Genomic DNA, 19,364 nt, shown 5'->3' on the forward strand with positions numbered 1-19,364 from the left:
ATTTTTTTAATCAACTGGTGCCAGAAACTTTAACAGATTTGTAAATTACTTCTATTAAAAAATAGTTATCCTTCCAGTACTTACTAGCTGCTATATACTACAGAGAAAGTTCTTTTCTTTTTGGATTTCTTATTTTTTTCTGTCCACGGTGCTCTCTGCTGACACCTCTGTTCGTATCAGAAACTGTTCAGAACAGGAGCAAATCCCCATACCAAACCTATGCTGCTCTGGACAGTTCTTGATACAGACAGAGGTGTCAGCAGAGAGCACTGTGGACAGAAAAAAATAAAGAGATCCGAAAACAAAAGAATATACAGCCGCTAATAAGTACTGGAAGGATAAAGATTTTTTTAATAGAAATAATTTACAAATCTGTTTAACTTTCTGCCACCAGTCCACCGGAGTACTCCTTTAAAATAGATTGACAGATTTCAATTGATGGTAACCCTAGTGTTCCCAAACATTGTAGAATCCACTGTCCCTCACACTTCTTAAGTGCACCTCGCTTAAGAAATATATACTCAATTCAGCTTTTGATATCTGATATATCTTGGAGTATTAGGGTCTAACAATTCTGCCTCTATTATGTTTTCAGCTTGATATAAAAATTTCTTCATTACCAATTTGTGGAACTCCAGTGGAGGTAGATCTTCAACATGTCCCATATTACAAAGTTTCTGGGGGAACGCGTTTTAAAACTCATATGTGCACTAAGACTATATTTCTCTTATTTTTTTCATTTAAACCAAAAGGTCCAATATAATGAGAATCGCTCCTTCATGTTGTTTGATGATGAAGCAGATGAAGAGGATATTGCCATTCATGAAGAAGAGGAGGAGGGAGATCCAGATATTGAAGGGTATGCTCCATTTACTTGTTTTAAGCAATGCTCTTCTAAAGTAGCAGCTACTTTAGAATTAAAATGTATTTAACCCCTTAATGACAAGCCCATTTTCACCTTAAAGGAGTACTCATGCGCACACTTTTTTCCTTTTATCCCGTCCGGGCTGCAAAATAAAAGAAAACACACTTTCTCTTACCTGCCAACGAGCCCCTGGAGCTCCGGTACAGGTGTTCGGTCCCCGGGCTGTATTCTTCTTACTTCCTGTTAGCCCGGCACGTCACACGGAGCTTCAGCCTATCACCGGCCGAGGCGGAACATCGCTGCCGCCGGTGATAGCTCAGCACGTCACACGGAGCTTCAGTCTAACAGGAAGTAAGAAGAATACAGCTCGGGGACCGAACACCTGTACCGGAGTGTACCGGAGCTCCGGGGGCTCGTTGGCAGGTAAGAGAAAGTGTGTTTTCTTTTATTTTGCAGCCTGGACGGGATAAAAGGAAAACAGTGCGTGCCGGAGTACTCCTTTAAGAACCAGGCCAATTTTATTTTTGCGTTTTCGTTTTTTCCTCCTTGCATTCTAAAATCCTTAACTCTTTTATATTTCCATCTAAAGACCCATATAAGGGCTTGTTTTTTGCGTGACCAATTGTACTTTGTAATGAAACCTCTCATTTTACCACAAAATGTACGGCGAACCTAAAAAAAAAATTTTTTTTTAGGGAGGAAATTGAAATGAAAACCCAAATTTTGCACATTTTGGAGGGTTTTGTTTTCACACTATACACTTTACGGTAAAAATGACATGTGCTCTTTATTCTGTGGGTCAATACGATTAACGTGATACCCATGGCTAGATACTTTTATATTTTTGTACCGCTTAAAAAAATCTAAAACTTTTTGTACAAAATCAGTAATCTGAAATCGCCCTATTTTGACCACCTATAACTTTTTCATTTTTCCATATTCTATATATGGGGCTCATTTTTTTGCTCCGTCATCTGTACTTTTTTTTAGATACCACATTTGCATATATAAAACTTTTAGATCATTTTTTATAAAAAAAAATTTGAATAAAATGTGACAAAAAAGCAGCATTTTTGGAGTTTTTAATTTTTTACGTTTACGCCATTCACCGTACGGGATCATTAACATTATATTTTGATAGTTCGGACATTTACGCACGCGGCGATACCAAATATGTTTATTTAAAAAAAATTACGCTTTTTGGGGGTAAAATGGGAAAAACTGACAATTTTTATTTTTATTGGGGGAAGGGATTTTTAATTTTTTTTTTACTTTTTATTTTGAAATTTTTCAACTTTTTTTTTTACACTTTTTGTGCCCCCATAGGGGACTATCTATAGCAATCCTTTGATTGCTAATACTGTGCAGTGCTATGCAGAGGACACAGCACTGCTCAGTATTATCGGTGATCTTCTGCTCTGGTCTGCTAGATTGCAGACCAGAGCAGAAGACCCCGGGAGACGGCCGGAGCTAGGTAAGGGTGGGACCTCCGACTGTCATGCTGGATGATCAGATCCCCGCGGCAGCACTGCAGGCGATCCGATCATCCAATCAAAGTGCCGCAATGCCGCAGATGCCGTGATCTGTATTGATCACGGCATCGGAGGGGTTAATGGCAGAGATCCGCGTGATCGCGGATGTCGGCCATTACGGGCGGGTCCCCGGCTGCTGCTAGCAGCCGCAACCTGCCGTGTATGACGCGAGCACCCTTCAGATGCTCGCGGTCATACACAGGATGTAAATGTACGTCCTGGTGCGGGAAGTCCTGCCAAACCTGGACGTACATTTACGTCCGTGGTCGTTAAGGGGTTAAAAGAGTGGGTCATGACCTTTTGTGTCAATAGTTTTTATGTTAAACATATTTAAGTATTTTAGTGTTTTTTTTTTTTTTATACAGTTTTTATTTTTGCTACCAATTTTATTACAAAAAAAAAATCACAACTACATGCACGAAAAGTAATAAGTTGAAAAATGTCCTGTACTGACCCCTATAACTTTTTTATTTTTCTGTATAAGGGGCTGTATGAGGGCTCATCATTTTGCACCGTGATCTGAAGTTTTTATTGGTGCCATTTTTGTTTTGTTCTGACTTTTTGATCACTTTATTTATCCATTTTTTTAATCACAATTAATAAAAAAAAATTATGGTACAAAAAGTGACAAAAAATACGCTATTTCTCAGGCACTTTTCATTGGTGGACACCTATACTGATGGGTATATGCTCTTACCACTAGGGGGCGCTGACATTAGGAAAAAAGTCTTCTCCTCCCTGGCAGGATATACCTGCCCACTGGAAGTGAGGTAATCAGTTTTAGCTAGTGTCAGTAGGAGGCAAGACACATGTCTGGGAGCTCTCTCTCTCTCTTTTATTTTCTTATTTTCTAGTTAAGTATGTATAATTAGGTTTACATATGGCTCCTTCATGCCTTGTTATGTTTCTGCAGGGTTCCTGGGGGCTACGTCCACCCAGTACCTTGACCGCTGCCAATGGGCGGCATTTCCCCACTCCTACTGTACCTGGCGCACTTTGGCAATCCTCCTTCCAAAGGGGGTACGGGGATCAGGGAGCTTGGCATGGTCTGTACCTGAGTTTCATCTCCACCACCCCTTCTTTTCCCCTCCACCAGGGGAACTGTTTCACTGAGCACTTTCTTCTGCCAAGATGGAGCCATCTCTCTCTTCCCCCCTACATGGGTGGGGTGCCTGGCTGGGCCCTTGTTGTTTTTTTTTTTTTTCTGAGAACAATCAGAAGAGTTTTTCGCTGGCTATGCTTGTGTGCTTACTGCCCATGATTGCAGCCTGGCTCCCCTCCTGTTTCTTGGTTATGTATGGCTGCTCATGAAGCCAAGGGACTCTCCTCTGTAGGAGGAGTTTATGCAATCATGTTTGGCTCAGTGACAGCCGGTCTAGCGTCTGTTGTTTGGTTCCTGCCATTGCTCTCCTCCTCCCTTGGCGCAATTCCCTTTGACAGTGTCAGTTGCGCTTCACTGAAACAATGGCCTTTTGGGTAACCTTCTTGTGCCCAGAATCTGGGAGTTCCAGCTGGGTTCCCGTTTGCTTCCCCCTCTGTTCCCATCCTGATGGAATGTTGCGCAAAGTACTCTGGTCCGCTCAGACCGCTGGGGTCCAAGACTGGTTAGTCTCCTTGTATTGGGCACTCTCCTTTACTGCTGTGGCGTGCCTTATTTTCTAGGTCCGCCCTCCTGGTTCTTCGGGCCTTAGTGATGGTTGCAGTCTCGGGCGTGTGTAGTAATCCTGCCAAGCCTTCTCCACGATCCCATTTGTGGAGCGGTCTTTCTGTGCCGCCCTTCTTGTCTTGACATAGAAGTATGTCTCCCGGAACGTTTTACAGATGTTGGGTTTGCTTCCCCTACTGGGGTAGAACCTCAGGGTGACTCGGGAGCTTCCAGATCCTATGTCGAGAACTCTGTTTTTTCCGGGATGCTCGTTCTCAGGATGTTCCGCTCTTTTTTTTTGGCGATGTACTCCGGAGATGGCGGGCGATCCGGTCTGCCGGATTTCACCAGTCGGGTCAATTTCGGCTTATGTGTGGATGTGGTTTCTTTCCTGTTGTCAGGCTCTGTGTCATACTCTCCGGGTCCGCTTTTCCCCACTGGGACGTTCGCTCCTTGCCTCTGGGACAGTGGTTTTTGGAGCATACATTTTTTTTTGGGTTCAGGACTTCAATCTCCTACACCATGCCTCTCTGGAGACAGTTTCCTTCTCTCCCTCTTTTCCAGAAGTCCTGGTCTTTACCTTGATTGTGCCTGCCTTTGACCCAGACATCCGCAGCTCTCCCTGGCGTTTTCTCGCCATGTTCTCTGGTTTCAGTTGGTTCAATGTATGGGGTTCTCTTGACGTTTCCTTTTCCTTTGTTTATCAGCCAAGCTCTCCCTCTGGCTGGTTCAGTGCTTATTGGAGTTGTTTTTCTACCTCCTTCCAGGTTTGTTACGGCCCATCAGGTCTCCAAAATGCCCCTTTGTTATCTCCCTATGTGATATATTGTTTTGGAGGACGGTCCCATCCTTTGGCATCCTAGTCCATCTTCATGGCCGGCGGGAACTGCCGGACCCACAGTTCCAGGCCTCTGTTGCCTTTTGGCCCAGGGTCTCTTCCGTGAGCCTTATGGAGTCTGGGGTTCAGCCTCCAGATTGATTCCCTTCCTTTGGTGGTGGTTCTTTGCCACCCCAGGGACTCTGGGCACTGAGGACAAGCAGGGCTCTGGGCACTGAGGACAAGCAGGGCTCTGGGCACTGAGGACAAGCAGGGCTCTGGGCACTGAGGACAAGCAGGGCTCTGGGCACTGAGGACAAGCAGGGCTCTGGGCACTGAGGACAAGCAGGCTCACACAGCAGGATGATTGACATACCAGGAGCCTGCAGAGCCCTTCTTGTTCTGCCCACACTTTCTGTATTTTGTCTCCCTACAGAGACACAGGCAATAGTTGCAGGGACAGCATTTTTTCACTCAAAAATATACACTTTTATTTAACCAATGTATATTACAAATATACATATGTTATCTACATTATATAAAAGTTTTTGCATACGGCAGGTACACTTTAAATGAGGAGAGGGGGGACACGAGAAGTCAGCATAAGGGGACACCACATTAGAGGTCTGCCTGCCAGGCACAATGATTTATCACACCACATAAGTACCTCAACTTTTTGCATTTCTAGGCTTTGTCATGGGGTGTGGCTAAATAGTGGACTAGAGGGTGTGTATGACCATTCTCACTAGTAAATGGATAAATGCAGCACACCAAGTTGATGAAATCAAAAATACTTTATTCCATGATGTAAGAACAATATTTCAGTAGCCTCACTAAATTTCTCAAGCTTGAGAAAGGTATCGTGAGGCTAGTGAAACCTTGTTTTTACATCATGGAATAAGCCACCATTTCCATTTTTTATTTCATCCACTTGTATGGTTGGACCTGGTATTCGCAGTACTATGCATGTGTGCACCCCTCTATTTTTTTCCACATTTTTTTTTCAAATTTTTTTCTTTTTTGGTTGTTCTGCTTCAATTTGGACTTTGCATTTTTTTTTTACTAAATATATTTCCAAAGGTGCTTTTGACATGAAATTTTCACCAGATGTTGGCAACAACCCAGGTAATCATTCCATACAAGGAAACCAAAACAAATAAGGCTTCTTTCACACTACTGTCTTGTCCCTGCTTTTTAACAGCAATTTTTGTGCTACAAAAGGTACTGCAAATAAAGTAAAAATAACGGTACATAACGCGTGCTAACGGCTAAATAACGTCCGTCAAAATAACAGGTATATTCATCCGTTAAGACCCGTTATAAGATCTGTCATGTACCGTTATAGTCCGTTATTTTATCACCGTTTTAACACTTCTGCCTACAGACTTCCGCAGTCGGGACTACTACCAACATGGAACAGACTTGTTTCCATGATGGGAGTAGTAGTTCCCCGTCTGCGGGAGTCTGCCAGTGGCTGTGAAGGCTACATTAGTGTTACGCCCCCTCCCATAGGCTTGCATTGAGGGGCGGAGCGTGACGTCACACAGGAGCGGAGGCGTGACGTCACACGCCGTCGGCCCTGTGGTTGCCGGTAATCAGACCCGGAGCGAATACGCTCCGGGGACTGATTATAAACGGGGTGCCGCATGCAAGATCACAGGGTTCCCCACCGCGATCAGGCATCTTATCCCCCATCCTTTGGATAGGGGATAAGATGTTTGTCTAAGCACCGGAGTACCCCTTTAAAGAGTTATCAAAACACTGTACCTCCAACTATTCCAAAACTGCAAGTACCAGCATTACAGGACTTCCAAAGGAAGACACACATGAATGAAATAGGGAGATCTAAGTTATACACTCGCCATATTCTTTGGTGGTAGAGTACAGGCAATCTCCAATAATCATTCCTCCTTTCTGTGTAACATGTACAGCATAAAACCAGAGAGGAAAGTTTTACGGAGAAGGTCTGCTGGACTCACTCAAAGAGTAGTAAGTCAACAGAGTGAGGAAGAAATATGAGTCATGCAGAGTGCAGGCAAGAGAAGCACGCACCCCCTCCACAAGAGAGAATTAAAAAGACAGGGAGCAGCATTAATATGTTATTCTTTTAGTGAAATATGGCTGATAGAGACATAAAAATTACACATACATGATCAGTATTAGGTACTGAGTAACATATCAGTTTTTGTTGGATATGACAGGTAAACTTTAATGGTATAATGATGTAGCAAGACAGAAAAAAGTTGCACTCACCCAGACTGTAGTTTCAAATGCAAAGAGGTTTAATCTTGCAAAAAGCTGTGAAAGTACAAAGGATTACAGATCCATAGCGACGAGTGGGAACCGGCACAGCTCTCAGACGCGGGGCACACCACTGAAGGCTACTAGTTGCGCGTCACTACGTATACATAACCGTATACTACGGTTTTAGGTCTGGTCACAAAACTGTATACGGGTAAAAAATGAGCCGACCGGAGTCACCACTTGACTTCAGTCGGCTCATTAAAGTACGGGAGAGCCGGTTTGCCCCTCCCCAGCCAGATCCGGCACCGGTAGTGTAAAAACGAGATGTGAATGCTGCCTTACACAAATAGAACTTCCTAAATTAGTGCAAAGGTAGTTTTTTATGCATACATTTTCTATCTGTTCTATATGTTCCAATGTCATTCATGTGTGTCATCTTTTGGCAGTCTTGTAATGCTGGGACTTGTAGTTTTAGAATAGTTAGAGGTACAGTGTTTGGATAACTTTTTTTCTACAGCAGTGTTGCCTTCAGCCGTGTGCCTAGAGCTTTTGCAAAACTACAACTCCCAGCTATTTTTAGAGAAGAGAAGTATATTAGAAAAACTATTGTTTTGCCAAGATGTACAACATATACAACCTTTTTATGTCTGACTGTGCCCATTTAACAACTTATCCCCTAACCACAGGATAGAGGATATGGGAAATATTTTTCTTTCTCCTCTTTGGTTTATTCGGCTTTCTGTCCAGTCGGGGTATGTATATGACGTGGTAAGACATTGTGCCTGGCAGGTAAACCTTTTGTGTTATGCAGGGAGTTCTTTTGTGTCCCCATCTCCCTATTTAATGTCTTTGGACCTTATGTATTATGTGCAGTAATTCCTATCTGCCTTTAGGAGTATGAAGCTTGAGACCATGTGTGGGTTTATGTTACACTTTTGCCTGCCATGATTTATCAGTCTGTCCCATCCACATTTTTCTACGTGCGCATCATGGTACCTTAATGAGATTTATTTTAAATTTACGTTTTATTAATTCTAATGATATTTAATAAAGAGTGATTTATTTTGTGCATTTTTTGGGGCTTTGGCCTTCTGAAGTGGAAGATGGTGTACATAGAGAACTGGAATTTAATAATGAATCTGGGGTGAAATTAATCCATAGAAAAAGCATGGGGGGGATTCCCTACTTCCTTATCTTCTGGGGACTTCTACCTAAAGAGGATATTCCCCTACCTGCCTAATGGGGAGAGAGAGAGATTTCTGGTGGATAGATGTACTAGGACTAGGCTAAGCCAACCACGCACTACCTACTACATACCTTCTACAGTGGCAAAGGTCGGTGCTCAAGCACACAGGGATCCCTTTGTGGCACTGGCCTGTTGAGTTTGACCATGGTTTAGACTGACCGCCACTCTGGCACTTTTTTTCCCTGCCCACGGATTTGCACTGGGGACATGTTACAATATTCTTGTGCTGGGCCGTGTAAGACTGTCACCCATTGCTCTAAAATGGAATCCAGTATTCCAGCAATAGGAAGGGATGTCATTATGGTGACCATTGACCCTCAGGCTGCCTTTTTTCACCTCCCAGTCCATTCTTTGTATCAGAAATTCCTGAGGTATGCTATTGTTCATAACCAAATAGTCTCCTAATTTCAATTTAGTGCCTTACCATTTGGACTATTTTCTGTTCCTCTTAGATTTTATCAAGTTTATGGCATAGTAATTTCTCAGAAATCAAAGTATCAATGAAGCACACCACCTGGATAATCCACTCATGGTAACTTAATCAAACACTCCATCAATCTATTTTCAGATTACCTAGCAAGGATATTAGAGGTGCTGAAAATCTAGGGAAAAAAATCTAAGACAAGTCTTTCTGAGAGAAGCCATCTGTCAGTTCAACAACACTCCTTAAATTTTCCTTAAAAGGGTACTACCGTGCTGACAACTTATCCCCTATCTAAATGATAGGGGTTAAGTTAACTAATCGTGCGGGGTCCCGCTGCTGGGGACTAGGGATCGACCGATTATCGGTATGGCCGATATTATCGGCCGATAATCACAATTTTGGGCATTATCTGTATCGGTATCGATAGCGGCAGGCCCCCGTCTGATCAGGCAACTTATCCCCTATCCTTTTTCTCTATTTTAGTCGCACAAAAAGTCGCACAATGGGGTTTATTTACTAACGTGATCCCGGCTCTTTTTTTGTCGGGTTTTGCACCCATATTGTGTCGCACATCCCTTGCGACACAATTTGCGACAAAAAAAACTAAACACTCCATTTTACAAGAAAACCCAAAAGGGGGCGTGGCCTCGGGACAAAGTAGGCCTGGTCCCGACAGTTTTGATAAATCCCAACATATTTACTATGGTCTCCACAGAAAATGTGGTGGATTTGAGCTGAGAAAAACCCGACAGATCAGAACATGTGTAAAAGAAGCAAAACGTAGGGAAAAGTGCAAAATGTAGGGAAGCATTAGTAAATACCTTGGGAAAATACCAGTCGGAAATCAAAACCCACAAAGAAGCCTACACTCCGCTCTTAGTAAATAAACCCCAATGTGTCCATGTGACTTTTTGTGCAACAATCGCTTTAGAAAGGTTTCAATTTTTTTATCCATGTAGAGCACTTTGTGTAGTGGTCACTAATTTACTAATTGCAACTTTTTTGCCAATATCACAAAATTGTCGCATGACAGAAATAGAAAGTTTGTCAGGTCAAGTCAGCCCTGCCCTATATATTTCTGTGCGACTTTTCAATCAGGGTATATGCGAATTTTTGCACAAAAAGTTGCGCGTCCCCACAAAAAAACTTTTTTTTTTTTTTTTTTTTTTAGAAGTTGCATCAGCGAAATTTATCAAAGGCCATGCACCCTTTGATAAATGTGGCACACATCGCCAACTATCATCGCAACTTTTGTGCTTGAAAATAGGTAAGACTTCACGCCACTCTTTGTAAATGTCCCTCAGAATTCTTGGGGAAAGGGACGGGCAAGTATACCTGTATGTTATGTTCCCTGCAGTCCCAGCAAAATCCCTTAACCTTAAAAAAAGGGGTCATTCCGTAGTGGAAGGCCTCTACCATTGCCTAGTAGACATCCAATTATTAAGCAGTTTTAGGACTGTATTATTTTAATCCACCCATTTTATTACATATGTTCCACCTGAATCAGTATGGGCAGTATTTGGATACATTTGAAGAGGCACCAAGGGATGTTAACAATTTATTATGACTGCCATTGCTGCATCTAATTGTTATACTGGCACTATCCGACCTTTCAAACACTTAGATTATTCCTCACGGTTTTTATCCAAAATAAGTAAGATGCCTTGGGAAATTTCTGTGCTAAAGGGATCTGGAAACTCATTAACATGCATTTGATGCAGTTTGTTTTTTGTTGTGCACCAACACATGCAAACAGGGCCCTATATTCCCTTGACTCTGTTGTTTTTTTCCTCCCTACTTCATTCCTCCTTTCCTTCCTCTTTCCTTCTTCCTCCAATAATGTTTAACATTTACTGAATGTTATTTTTAATCAAGAGTTATTTTTATCTGCATGTTTAGAACTTCCCCTTTGTACTTTGGAAAAACTAGTACAAATATGATGTGTATCTACCGATAAAATCGTAATTTCTTTACCTGCTAAACATGTTCAATAAAAACAGGTTGAGGTGATGAGCTATGGTCGCACCTTGAGTTAATATTTCTTAGGGACACACTGTTTTTGGCTCAAAAGTCCATTGCCTTGGAGTGGCAGAGTCCCTACACTCTGAGTGGAAGAAGCTAATGAACACCACTGTCACCTATGAGTATCAAGTCTTTAAAGGGGTTATCCACCATAAGGTGATTTTGTCGCAAAAAAAAGTATGCGGTTGCAGTATGGTTTTTAAACCGGAGTCAAACCGTGGTTCACCACGATTTTGTCTCTGGTTTAAAAACCGTACTGTAACCGCATAATTTTTTTTTTAACATGGACATCAATGGGAAACGCACATGTATACGGTTCCATACGGGAAAAACGTATACGTTTTTACTTTGCACATGCGCATTTGAATCCTAAAGTCCCCACTCAAGACCCCTCCCATTAAAAATGGACAAAATTTTCAAAAACGTATGGGTTTTTTTTCTATAAAAACTGACGTAACTGTGTGCACTTTTAAAAACAGTATACTGTTTAAAAACGCATACGGTTTACTTTTTCCCATACTGTTCCATCCGTTTTTTTGCCATACGGTTTTCTTTAGAAAAACGGATTGAAAACAGTATGGCAAAAACGTAGTGTGAACCCAGCCTAAGATTGACTTTCGGGTCCCCCCTTCCTACCCTACCTCTTTCAGTTTCTCCTTCCTTTATATTATTTGGTGCGGTGGTCGAGCGTGGAGACTCATCTTTGTGTTTTTGTGTCATTGACTTTTCTGTTATGTTCTGGCCTATGTTGTTGTCAATTGGCCCTTGGCCAGTTAACATTTGTTGTCTCAGGCCCCACCGCTTGTAGTGGGAAGGTTAAGTGTACATTAACCTGCTGCAATTGATCTCCTTATGTATCTTTCCCGACCGACGTGCCGGTAGGCAGTACTTCACACTTGTCTGGAAGATGTACGCTGCTTTGTATTCTCTTGTTTATTCATATTGCAATAAATGCAAAAAAAGCAGGTTGAGGTTAGGTTTACATCTGCATTGTAGATTCCTTTTGGGGCCCCTGTTGCACAATCTGTTTGAGTAATAAAAAACAAAAACAAACGCTGTATGCAGTATTTGTCCCTATAGATTCCTGTAAAATTATAATAAACTAGTGGAAATTGCGACGGACCCCATTAACATCGGGCTTTGTTCATGTCTGTTGCGCAGCAGTCTGGCCAACTCAGTTTGCAGTGCTGATCAGAATCTGCAATGTAGGCCCAGAATGGAGCCTCCAATACAGGAATTTTAGCTGCTGTGCCTTTTGATATAATGAATGTAAATGATAGCATATGCTTATTATGATATACTGTGTTTGCAGGTTTATTGTGGAGAATGCATTTGTTGATGAGAAAGAAGAGGCATGCTCCTCTCTAGGGGTGATTGCCGTACATGCCAGGTAACTTTTAACTTCCCTTCAATTCCTGTTTTGGTCCAGCACCCTCTCCTTCCTCCTGTCCCTGTTGATTCATACCCTTTCTACCAACCATCACAAAACCCTTTAAAAAATATTTAGTAATATGATTGTTTCTTTTCTCCCCTCCATTTAACTTTTTATGTTTTCCCACTCAACCACTATCTCTGACTTTTTTCTTTATTTTGCTCTTTTTTTTATTTTTATTTTATCTTCATCTTTTTGTATGAACATACTTTCTTTTATACTTTCACTATCCATTATAATTTCAACATTTCTATCTTTTAATACTTCATATCGGTTTGCCTCCCATGATGCAATTTGTTTTTTTTACATTTTTTTTTTACGTTTTGCTTTCAATTTTTCCTTCAGCTCTTCATTTTTCCCTTATCTTGACTCATGCTTCCAGGAGGTATTTAAACACATTGAGGTAAGAATCCAATATTACTGCTGCATGTATTATAGGAGTTAAAATAATGTGGTGTGTGTGGTCTCTAAAGTAGCAAGAGGCAAAGTTTTTTTTACCTATTCTAGTAATATAGATAATGTGCTCTACATTACACTTCAAGGGGTATTACGAGTTAAATCACTTATCCGTTCTTGAGCATCCCATCGGTCAGACCCTCACCATATGACACTGTTATTTAACTAGGAATACTCCTTTAGGCTGTCCAGTGCTTTGGTCTTGCTCTTCTTGCTTCGTTTGTAATTCTTAATCTTTTGTCTGTCCCAGTCACCGCATGCCAGTGTCCGAAAAGCTGCATATGAAGCTCTGGGAAAATTTGTGTGCTCGATGCATCTTGTGTGTCAAAAGAACCCCAGTGATCCTAATGCAGAAGGTGAGATTTACTTTTCTTTTTTTTTTTTTTGCACAAGTATGGTTTAGCAAAAAAAAAAAAAAAATACATATCTATCTTTTTTTGGAATGAAATGCTCTGATTTCCTTGGGTCCATGTTTTCTGGCAGTTCTGCTTCATCTTCTGGGAGTTGTCATCCCTACCTATCTGCAGGGTGCAGTGCAAGATAAAGAACGTGAAGTGGTGATGACCATCCTAGAGTCTTTAAACAGTGTACTTAAAGATGTAAAGGAACCCTGTGTAAGAGGACCTGAGCAGCTTGAAAAAATTTGTGATGTCATCAAAGCAGTGCTACAGAGCAAGGTATGTGACTTCAAAAGCAGTATCTAAACAATGCAGCATAATAAAAATAAACATTGCCTAATTTTTGTTTTAAACCTGCAGATTGCATGTCAAGATGAAGCTGAAGATGGAGAGGATGAGCAACAGGTAAGCAGACTGTTTTCGTTATTTTATTTTTATTTTTTTTTAATTTAATATCCAACTGTTTAACTTTTTTTAAATAAGGAAATTAATTAATAAATATTTAAATATAGTTAACAATAACTGTACTGTTTTAGTCAAGTTGACTTATGAGTGACCAATATTGGGCTGCCAATACTTTTATTCAGCTACAGCAAGTGTATCCTAATGCAAGATCTGCAGTAGTGTTGGCTTGTGTACGAACAGTTACCCATTTTTAAAGGTGCCCATACACCTTAGACATTATTGATTTATAGCAGCATCTGCACTGTAACCCCTTTCTTGCTGCTGTTTATCAGCAGTTCATTGCTTAGACTAGGCCTGCTGTTGGGATGTAACCCTATCCCTGCTTTGATCCTCTGTTTGTTTGTTTTTCTGCACACATAGGGGAGATTTAGTAGAGAAAGAGTGGTGCAGTTGCCCATATCAACCAATCTGATTGCTTCTTTCAATTATCACAGGCCTCTTTAAAAATGTAAAAAGCGAGCTGATTGGTTGCTATGGTTGCTATGGGCAGCTGCACCACTCTTCCTATACACAGGTTTTGTTGCAAACCCAGAGCATGAATAACTGTGTTCTCTTGCCACATATCTATAGTAGTGTACTGTAAATTATCCCCCCGTACATTGCCAGCCTGTTTAGTCCAGTGCTCTTTTTCCAGCACTTACTAGTCATAGCATAGAGTGTAAGAGAGCTTTTGAGTAGTTGGGTTCCTGTGATTGCCAGCAGTATCCACACTTGGACTTCCTTTTCCTTACTTTTGTCGCCAGACAGCCCAGCTCTGACCACACCCCCTGAAATGGAGAGCATGAAAAGTAGCTTTGCACCATAATGGGGACTCCCAGGAGCTCAATAGCAGCAGCAGTGAGAACACTAAAACCACCTTGTCACCACTCTGAAGGGTTAATGTAACAAAGTGATGAGGGTTTTTAAAATTATTTTCAAAGTACATGTATGCTTGAATAGCTGTTTTTAAATTAAACTAATGGTCTAGAATCCATACATTAAGGTTCAGCGAATAATCAATGGTAATAGTTTGTTTGCATAATGTTTTCTTTGTCCTTGGCTTGCACATGTTCCAGTGCACTGTATACTGTCCTTATTGGCTTAGAAATTTGGAACCTTAAGAGGCTGCACAGACTATCCAAAGCTAGAATAGACCATGAACATACTGCAATGAAAGGAGGGAGGAAGTAGAATAAGACAATGGCACCTATACTTAGTAAAATAGGGGCCACCAGTTTCTTGAAAGTTCTCTTTTCTTCAAGGCATATATTTATGATTGATTCCCTGTTTCCCATTGTGCTGTGAAATAAAGTGGTGCCAAGGACTAGTCCAATTGAAAGGAGCAGCCAGTCAAAGGGTCTTTTTGCATTAATATGCATAAAGAGGCACTGCCATTTCTCACGGTCACATTCTGATGATATTTCAAAATATTCTGGAATCATATGCTTGCCGTATAAAGCAGCAATTAGCCAACAAGTTAAACTTAGAAGACGAGATTGTACAGAAAGAGGTGTTTTAGCCATAGATGTGCCACCCCACTTGTTCATAAGCGATCGACTCCACTCTTCACTGAAGCATATCCATGGAATCAGCAGAGGAATAGATCGATAGGTCTCATTTTGAAATGATAGAAATCTCAGGAACACAAATTCTGTTCTAGGAGGCAGTACGCAGCCACCAAACCATAAACACAATAAGAACCCTGTAAGAGAGCAGAAGAAAGTTAAAATACACCTGCATTGTGAATGCATACATTTTTTTTACACTGTTTGTTAAATTTACAGTGGGACATGAAATTCGTGGTTTATATACGGGTTGGGCAGAGTTAAAAGTTACTACTCGGCTTGTTTATTTTTCAACTTTTTGTTTTTAAATAAGATCTTTTTTGGTCAAAGATAGTGCCACCTATAAACAAGATATTAACAAGATTCCACAGTTAAAATATACATTGGATGTTGAGTAACTTGTTTTGTTTATGTTGTGATGTGAGATTAAAAATGTTACTACCAAACAGTTACAGCATTGTGGGAGCCAGGTGAGAATAAAGGTTTTATCTGCTAGGGAACATATTTGACAATGCAATGGAGCTAAACTGCTGTCTGTTTCCAAGGGCAACCAGCAGAATAGTTTTTATTATGTATATAAATGGAGAAAGATGTGATGTCCCAATGTAGAATACACACATATTTTTTAGAATATCCCCCATTTTTTAGTTGTATCCACAAACCTTTAAAGGGGTATTCCAGGCAAAAACGTTTTTTTTATATATCAACTGGCTCCGGAAAGTTAAACAGATTTGTAAATTACTTCTATAAAAAAATCTTAATCCTTACAATAGTTATTAGCTTCTGAAGTTTTCTGTCTAACTGCTCAATGATGATGTCACGTCCCGGGAGCTGTGCATGATGGGAAAATATCCCCATAGGAGCTGGACAGCTCCCGGGACGTGAGTCATCAGAAAGCAGTTAGACAGAAAACAGCAACTCAATTTCAGAAGCTACCGTATATACTCGAGTATAAGCCGACCCGAGTATAAGCCGAGACCCCTAATTTCAACCCAAAATCCCAGGAAAAGTTATTGACTCGAGTATAAGCTTAGGGTGGAAAATACATCATCCCCCCCTGTCATCATCCAGACCCGTCATTAACATCTTCATCATCATCATCACCGCCTGTCATCATCCAGACCCTCATCATCATCCCCTTGTCATCATCCCACACATCCCCCCTTCATCATCCCCTTGTCATCATCCCACACATCCCCCCTTCATCATCCTCTTGTCATCATCCCACACATCCCCTTGTCATCATCCCACACATCCCCCCTTCATCATCCCCTTGTCATCATCCCCACCCCCCTTCATCATCCCCTTGTAATCATTCCACACACCCCCTTCATCATCCCCACCCCCCTTCATCATCCCACCCCCCCCCCTTCATCATCCTCTTGTCATCATCCCACACCCCCCCCCCTGTCCGGAGAGGAGGTCGTCCGGTGGGATAGTGGTTCCGGGCTGCTATCTTCACCGGGGCGCCTCTTCTCCGCGCTTCCGGCCCGGAATAGAGGCGTTGCCTTGACAACGACGCAGAAGTACGTTGGCAATGAATGCACCTCTGCGTCGTTGTCAAGGCAACGTGACTATTCTGAGGCCGGGCCCGAAGCGCTTAGAAGAGGCCTCCCCGGTGAAGATAGCAGCCCGGAACCACTATCCCACCGGACCACCTCCTCACCGGACAGCCCTGCAGGACCGGACCAGCGCCGAGCGGAGGTGAGTACTGTACAGAACTAAAGGGGGGTGAGAGGGGGCTGGATGATGTCGAAGGCCGCAGTGGTCTTCAACCTGCTGACCTCCGGAGGTTTCAAAACTACAACTCCCAGCAAGCCCGGACAGCCGATGGCTGCCCGGGCTTGCTGGGAGTTGTAGTTTTGAAACCTCTGGAGGTCCGCAGGTTGAAGACCACTGCGAGTGGAGAGTTCACTCGAGTATAAACTGAGGGGGGTGTTTTCAGCACGAAAAATCGTGCTGAAAAACTCGGCTTATACTCGAGTATATACGGTAATAACTATTGGAAGGATTAAGATTTTTTAACAGAAGTAATTTACAAATCTGTTTAACTTTCCGGTTATATATAAAAAAAAAGTTTTTGCCTGGAATACCCCTTTAAGGAACAGATTGTGGTTGATGATTGAGTTATCCCGCCATTACCCACTTTTTTACTTCATTTTACATTAAAAGCATGAAGTAGGTGCTTATCTCCACCTCCCTTTACAACAGTAATGAACTAGGTGTATCTTGTGTATCCTTCTTACCAAAGTTGGATAAAAAGATTTAATGTGTTTGCCCCACTGTCAGTCCTAGAGATGAGCGAACTTACAGTAAATTCGATTGGTCATGAACTTCTCGGCTCGGCAGTTGATGACTTTTCCTGCATAAATGGGTTCAGCTTCCAGGTGCTCTGGTGGGCTGGAAAAGATGGATGCAGTCCTAGGAGACTCTTTCCTAGGACTGTATCCACCTTTTCCAGCCCACTGGAGCACCTGAAAGCTGAACTAATTTATGCAGGAAAAGTCATCAACTGCCGAGCCGAGAAGTTTGTGATGAATCGAATTTACTGTAAGTTCGCTCATCTCTAGTCAGTTCCATAGAAAGTGAATTGAGCAGTTGCCACGCAAGCACATTACTGCTGCATTCATAATGGACACTCGGTCATTTTCTTGGTGGGGGGTCCTGGTGGTCAGACTCCCACTGATTATACATTTATCACCTAGGTCTGACCAATGGAGTTCTGACCACCATTCTCCAGAATAGGGCACATCAACTTACTCATCCTTGGCGCACTCCAGCCCTCGCTCTCTGAGAAGTGCTGGAGTGACAGCCAATCTGCGGCTGTGATGATAGTTCTATTCTATTGTCCGGAGTGCACCTAGAATAGGTAAGAAGCCGTGTCCCATACTTCAAGCAACTGAACTTATCCCCTATCCACAGAATAGGGGATAAGTGTATGATCGATCTCCTGTACTGGGCCCGGCTACTTACCTGTCCTCGGCGCACTCCAGCTCCCATTCTCAGAGACAAACACAAGTGAAACCTATTGGTTGAGCTTGCTGTCACTTGCGCTTGTCGCTGAAGGTGGGGGCCAGAGAGCGGTTTAAGAGACCTTCAGAGACAAGCGCAAGTGACAACAAGCACAAAGCGCAAGCCGGGCCCAGTAAAGGAGAATGGCCGCACCCCGTATGGGGATTGTGGGGTTGACCAGTCAGTCAAATCCCCTGCGATCAGACACTTATCCCCTATCCTGTGCGTAGGGAATACATTAATTTCCCCTTGAGTACCCCTATGACTCCTTAAATGGTAATTGGGGGAGATTTATCAAAAATTGTGGATAGGCAAAGTTGCCTAGTTGCCCATAGCAACCAATCAGATTGCTTCTTTAATTTTTCAGAGGCCTTGTTAAGAATGTAAGAAGCGATCTGATTGGTTGCTTTGGGCAACTGGGCAACTTTGCCTCTCCACAGGTTTTGATAAATGTCCCCAATTGTGTTTTCAAGTCTTTTCACTGTCTTTGTGAATCACTTAATTTACCAAAAATGACTTCTAGGGAAAATCTGTTTCTAGTAACAGAGAGAGGAAAACTGAGCCTAGGAAGTGGGTGTGGGTATTAGCATGTTCTATGTACTAGGGAGAGAGAGAGTCAGAGAAAGTTTGGGCTCTTTGGGGGAGATTTATCAAAACCTGTCCAGAGGAAAAGTTGCCCATAGCAACCAATCAGATTTCTTCTTTCATTTTTAACAAGGCCTCTGCAAAATAAAAGGAGCGATCTGATTGGTTGCTATGGGCAACTTTTCCTCTGGACAGGTTTTGATAAATCTCCCCCTTTGACTGCAAACTGAGGCTTTCAACATCCTCCAGAGGATCTGAACTGTTTTTGGAAGAAATTTGCTCTTTTTTTCTATTCTTTGGAAATGCCTAGAGGATGTCTAGCAGGCTGTACAAGTGACTCGTCGATATTACAGATCATGCATAGCACTGAACAGCAATAGCTGTCAAAATATTAATATAACTGTAAAGCAACCAATGTAAAGTAACAAAGTTAAAATATATATATTTCCCTTGATAAAAATTTTATCCACCCACTCTTTTCTATTTTACAATTTTAAAAAATTTATAAAAAAAAAAATGAAAAAAAATCCAAAAACATATTTTGTATTGCCACATGTGGAAATGTCTGTACTATTAAACATTATGTTAATGATCCCATACGGTGAACAGCGTAAAGATAATAAAATACCAAGAAAATAAGTCCAAAATTACTGATTTCGGTGGTCACATCACATCCC

General features: G+C 41.8%; 1 protein-coding gene across 1 annotated transcript in view; it reads left to right on the forward strand.

Annotated features, from left to right (window-relative positions):
• Positions 1-19,364, forward strand: part of IPO4 (importin 4) — a 176,491-nt gene that overhangs the window by 122,468 nt on the left and 34,659 nt on the right. The window contains exons 19-24 of the mRNA XM_056525792.1: positions 753-859; positions 12,108-12,185; positions 12,573-12,630; positions 12,934-13,039; positions 13,167-13,360; positions 13,442-13,486. Of these exons, the coding sequence (XP_056381767.1) occupies positions 753-859; positions 12,108-12,185; positions 12,573-12,630; positions 12,934-13,039; positions 13,167-13,360; positions 13,442-13,486 (588 nt within the window). The remainder of the gene's footprint in view (positions 1-752; positions 860-12,107; positions 12,186-12,572; positions 12,631-12,933; positions 13,040-13,166; positions 13,361-13,441; positions 13,487-19,364) is intronic.

The sequence above is a fragment of the Hyla sarda genome, chromosome 1 (genome assembly GCF_029499605.1).
Source record: "Hyla sarda isolate aHylSar1 chromosome 1, aHylSar1.hap1, whole genome shotgun sequence".
NCBI classification, from domain to species: Eukaryota; Metazoa; Chordata; class Amphibia; order Anura; family Hylidae; genus Hyla; species Hyla sarda.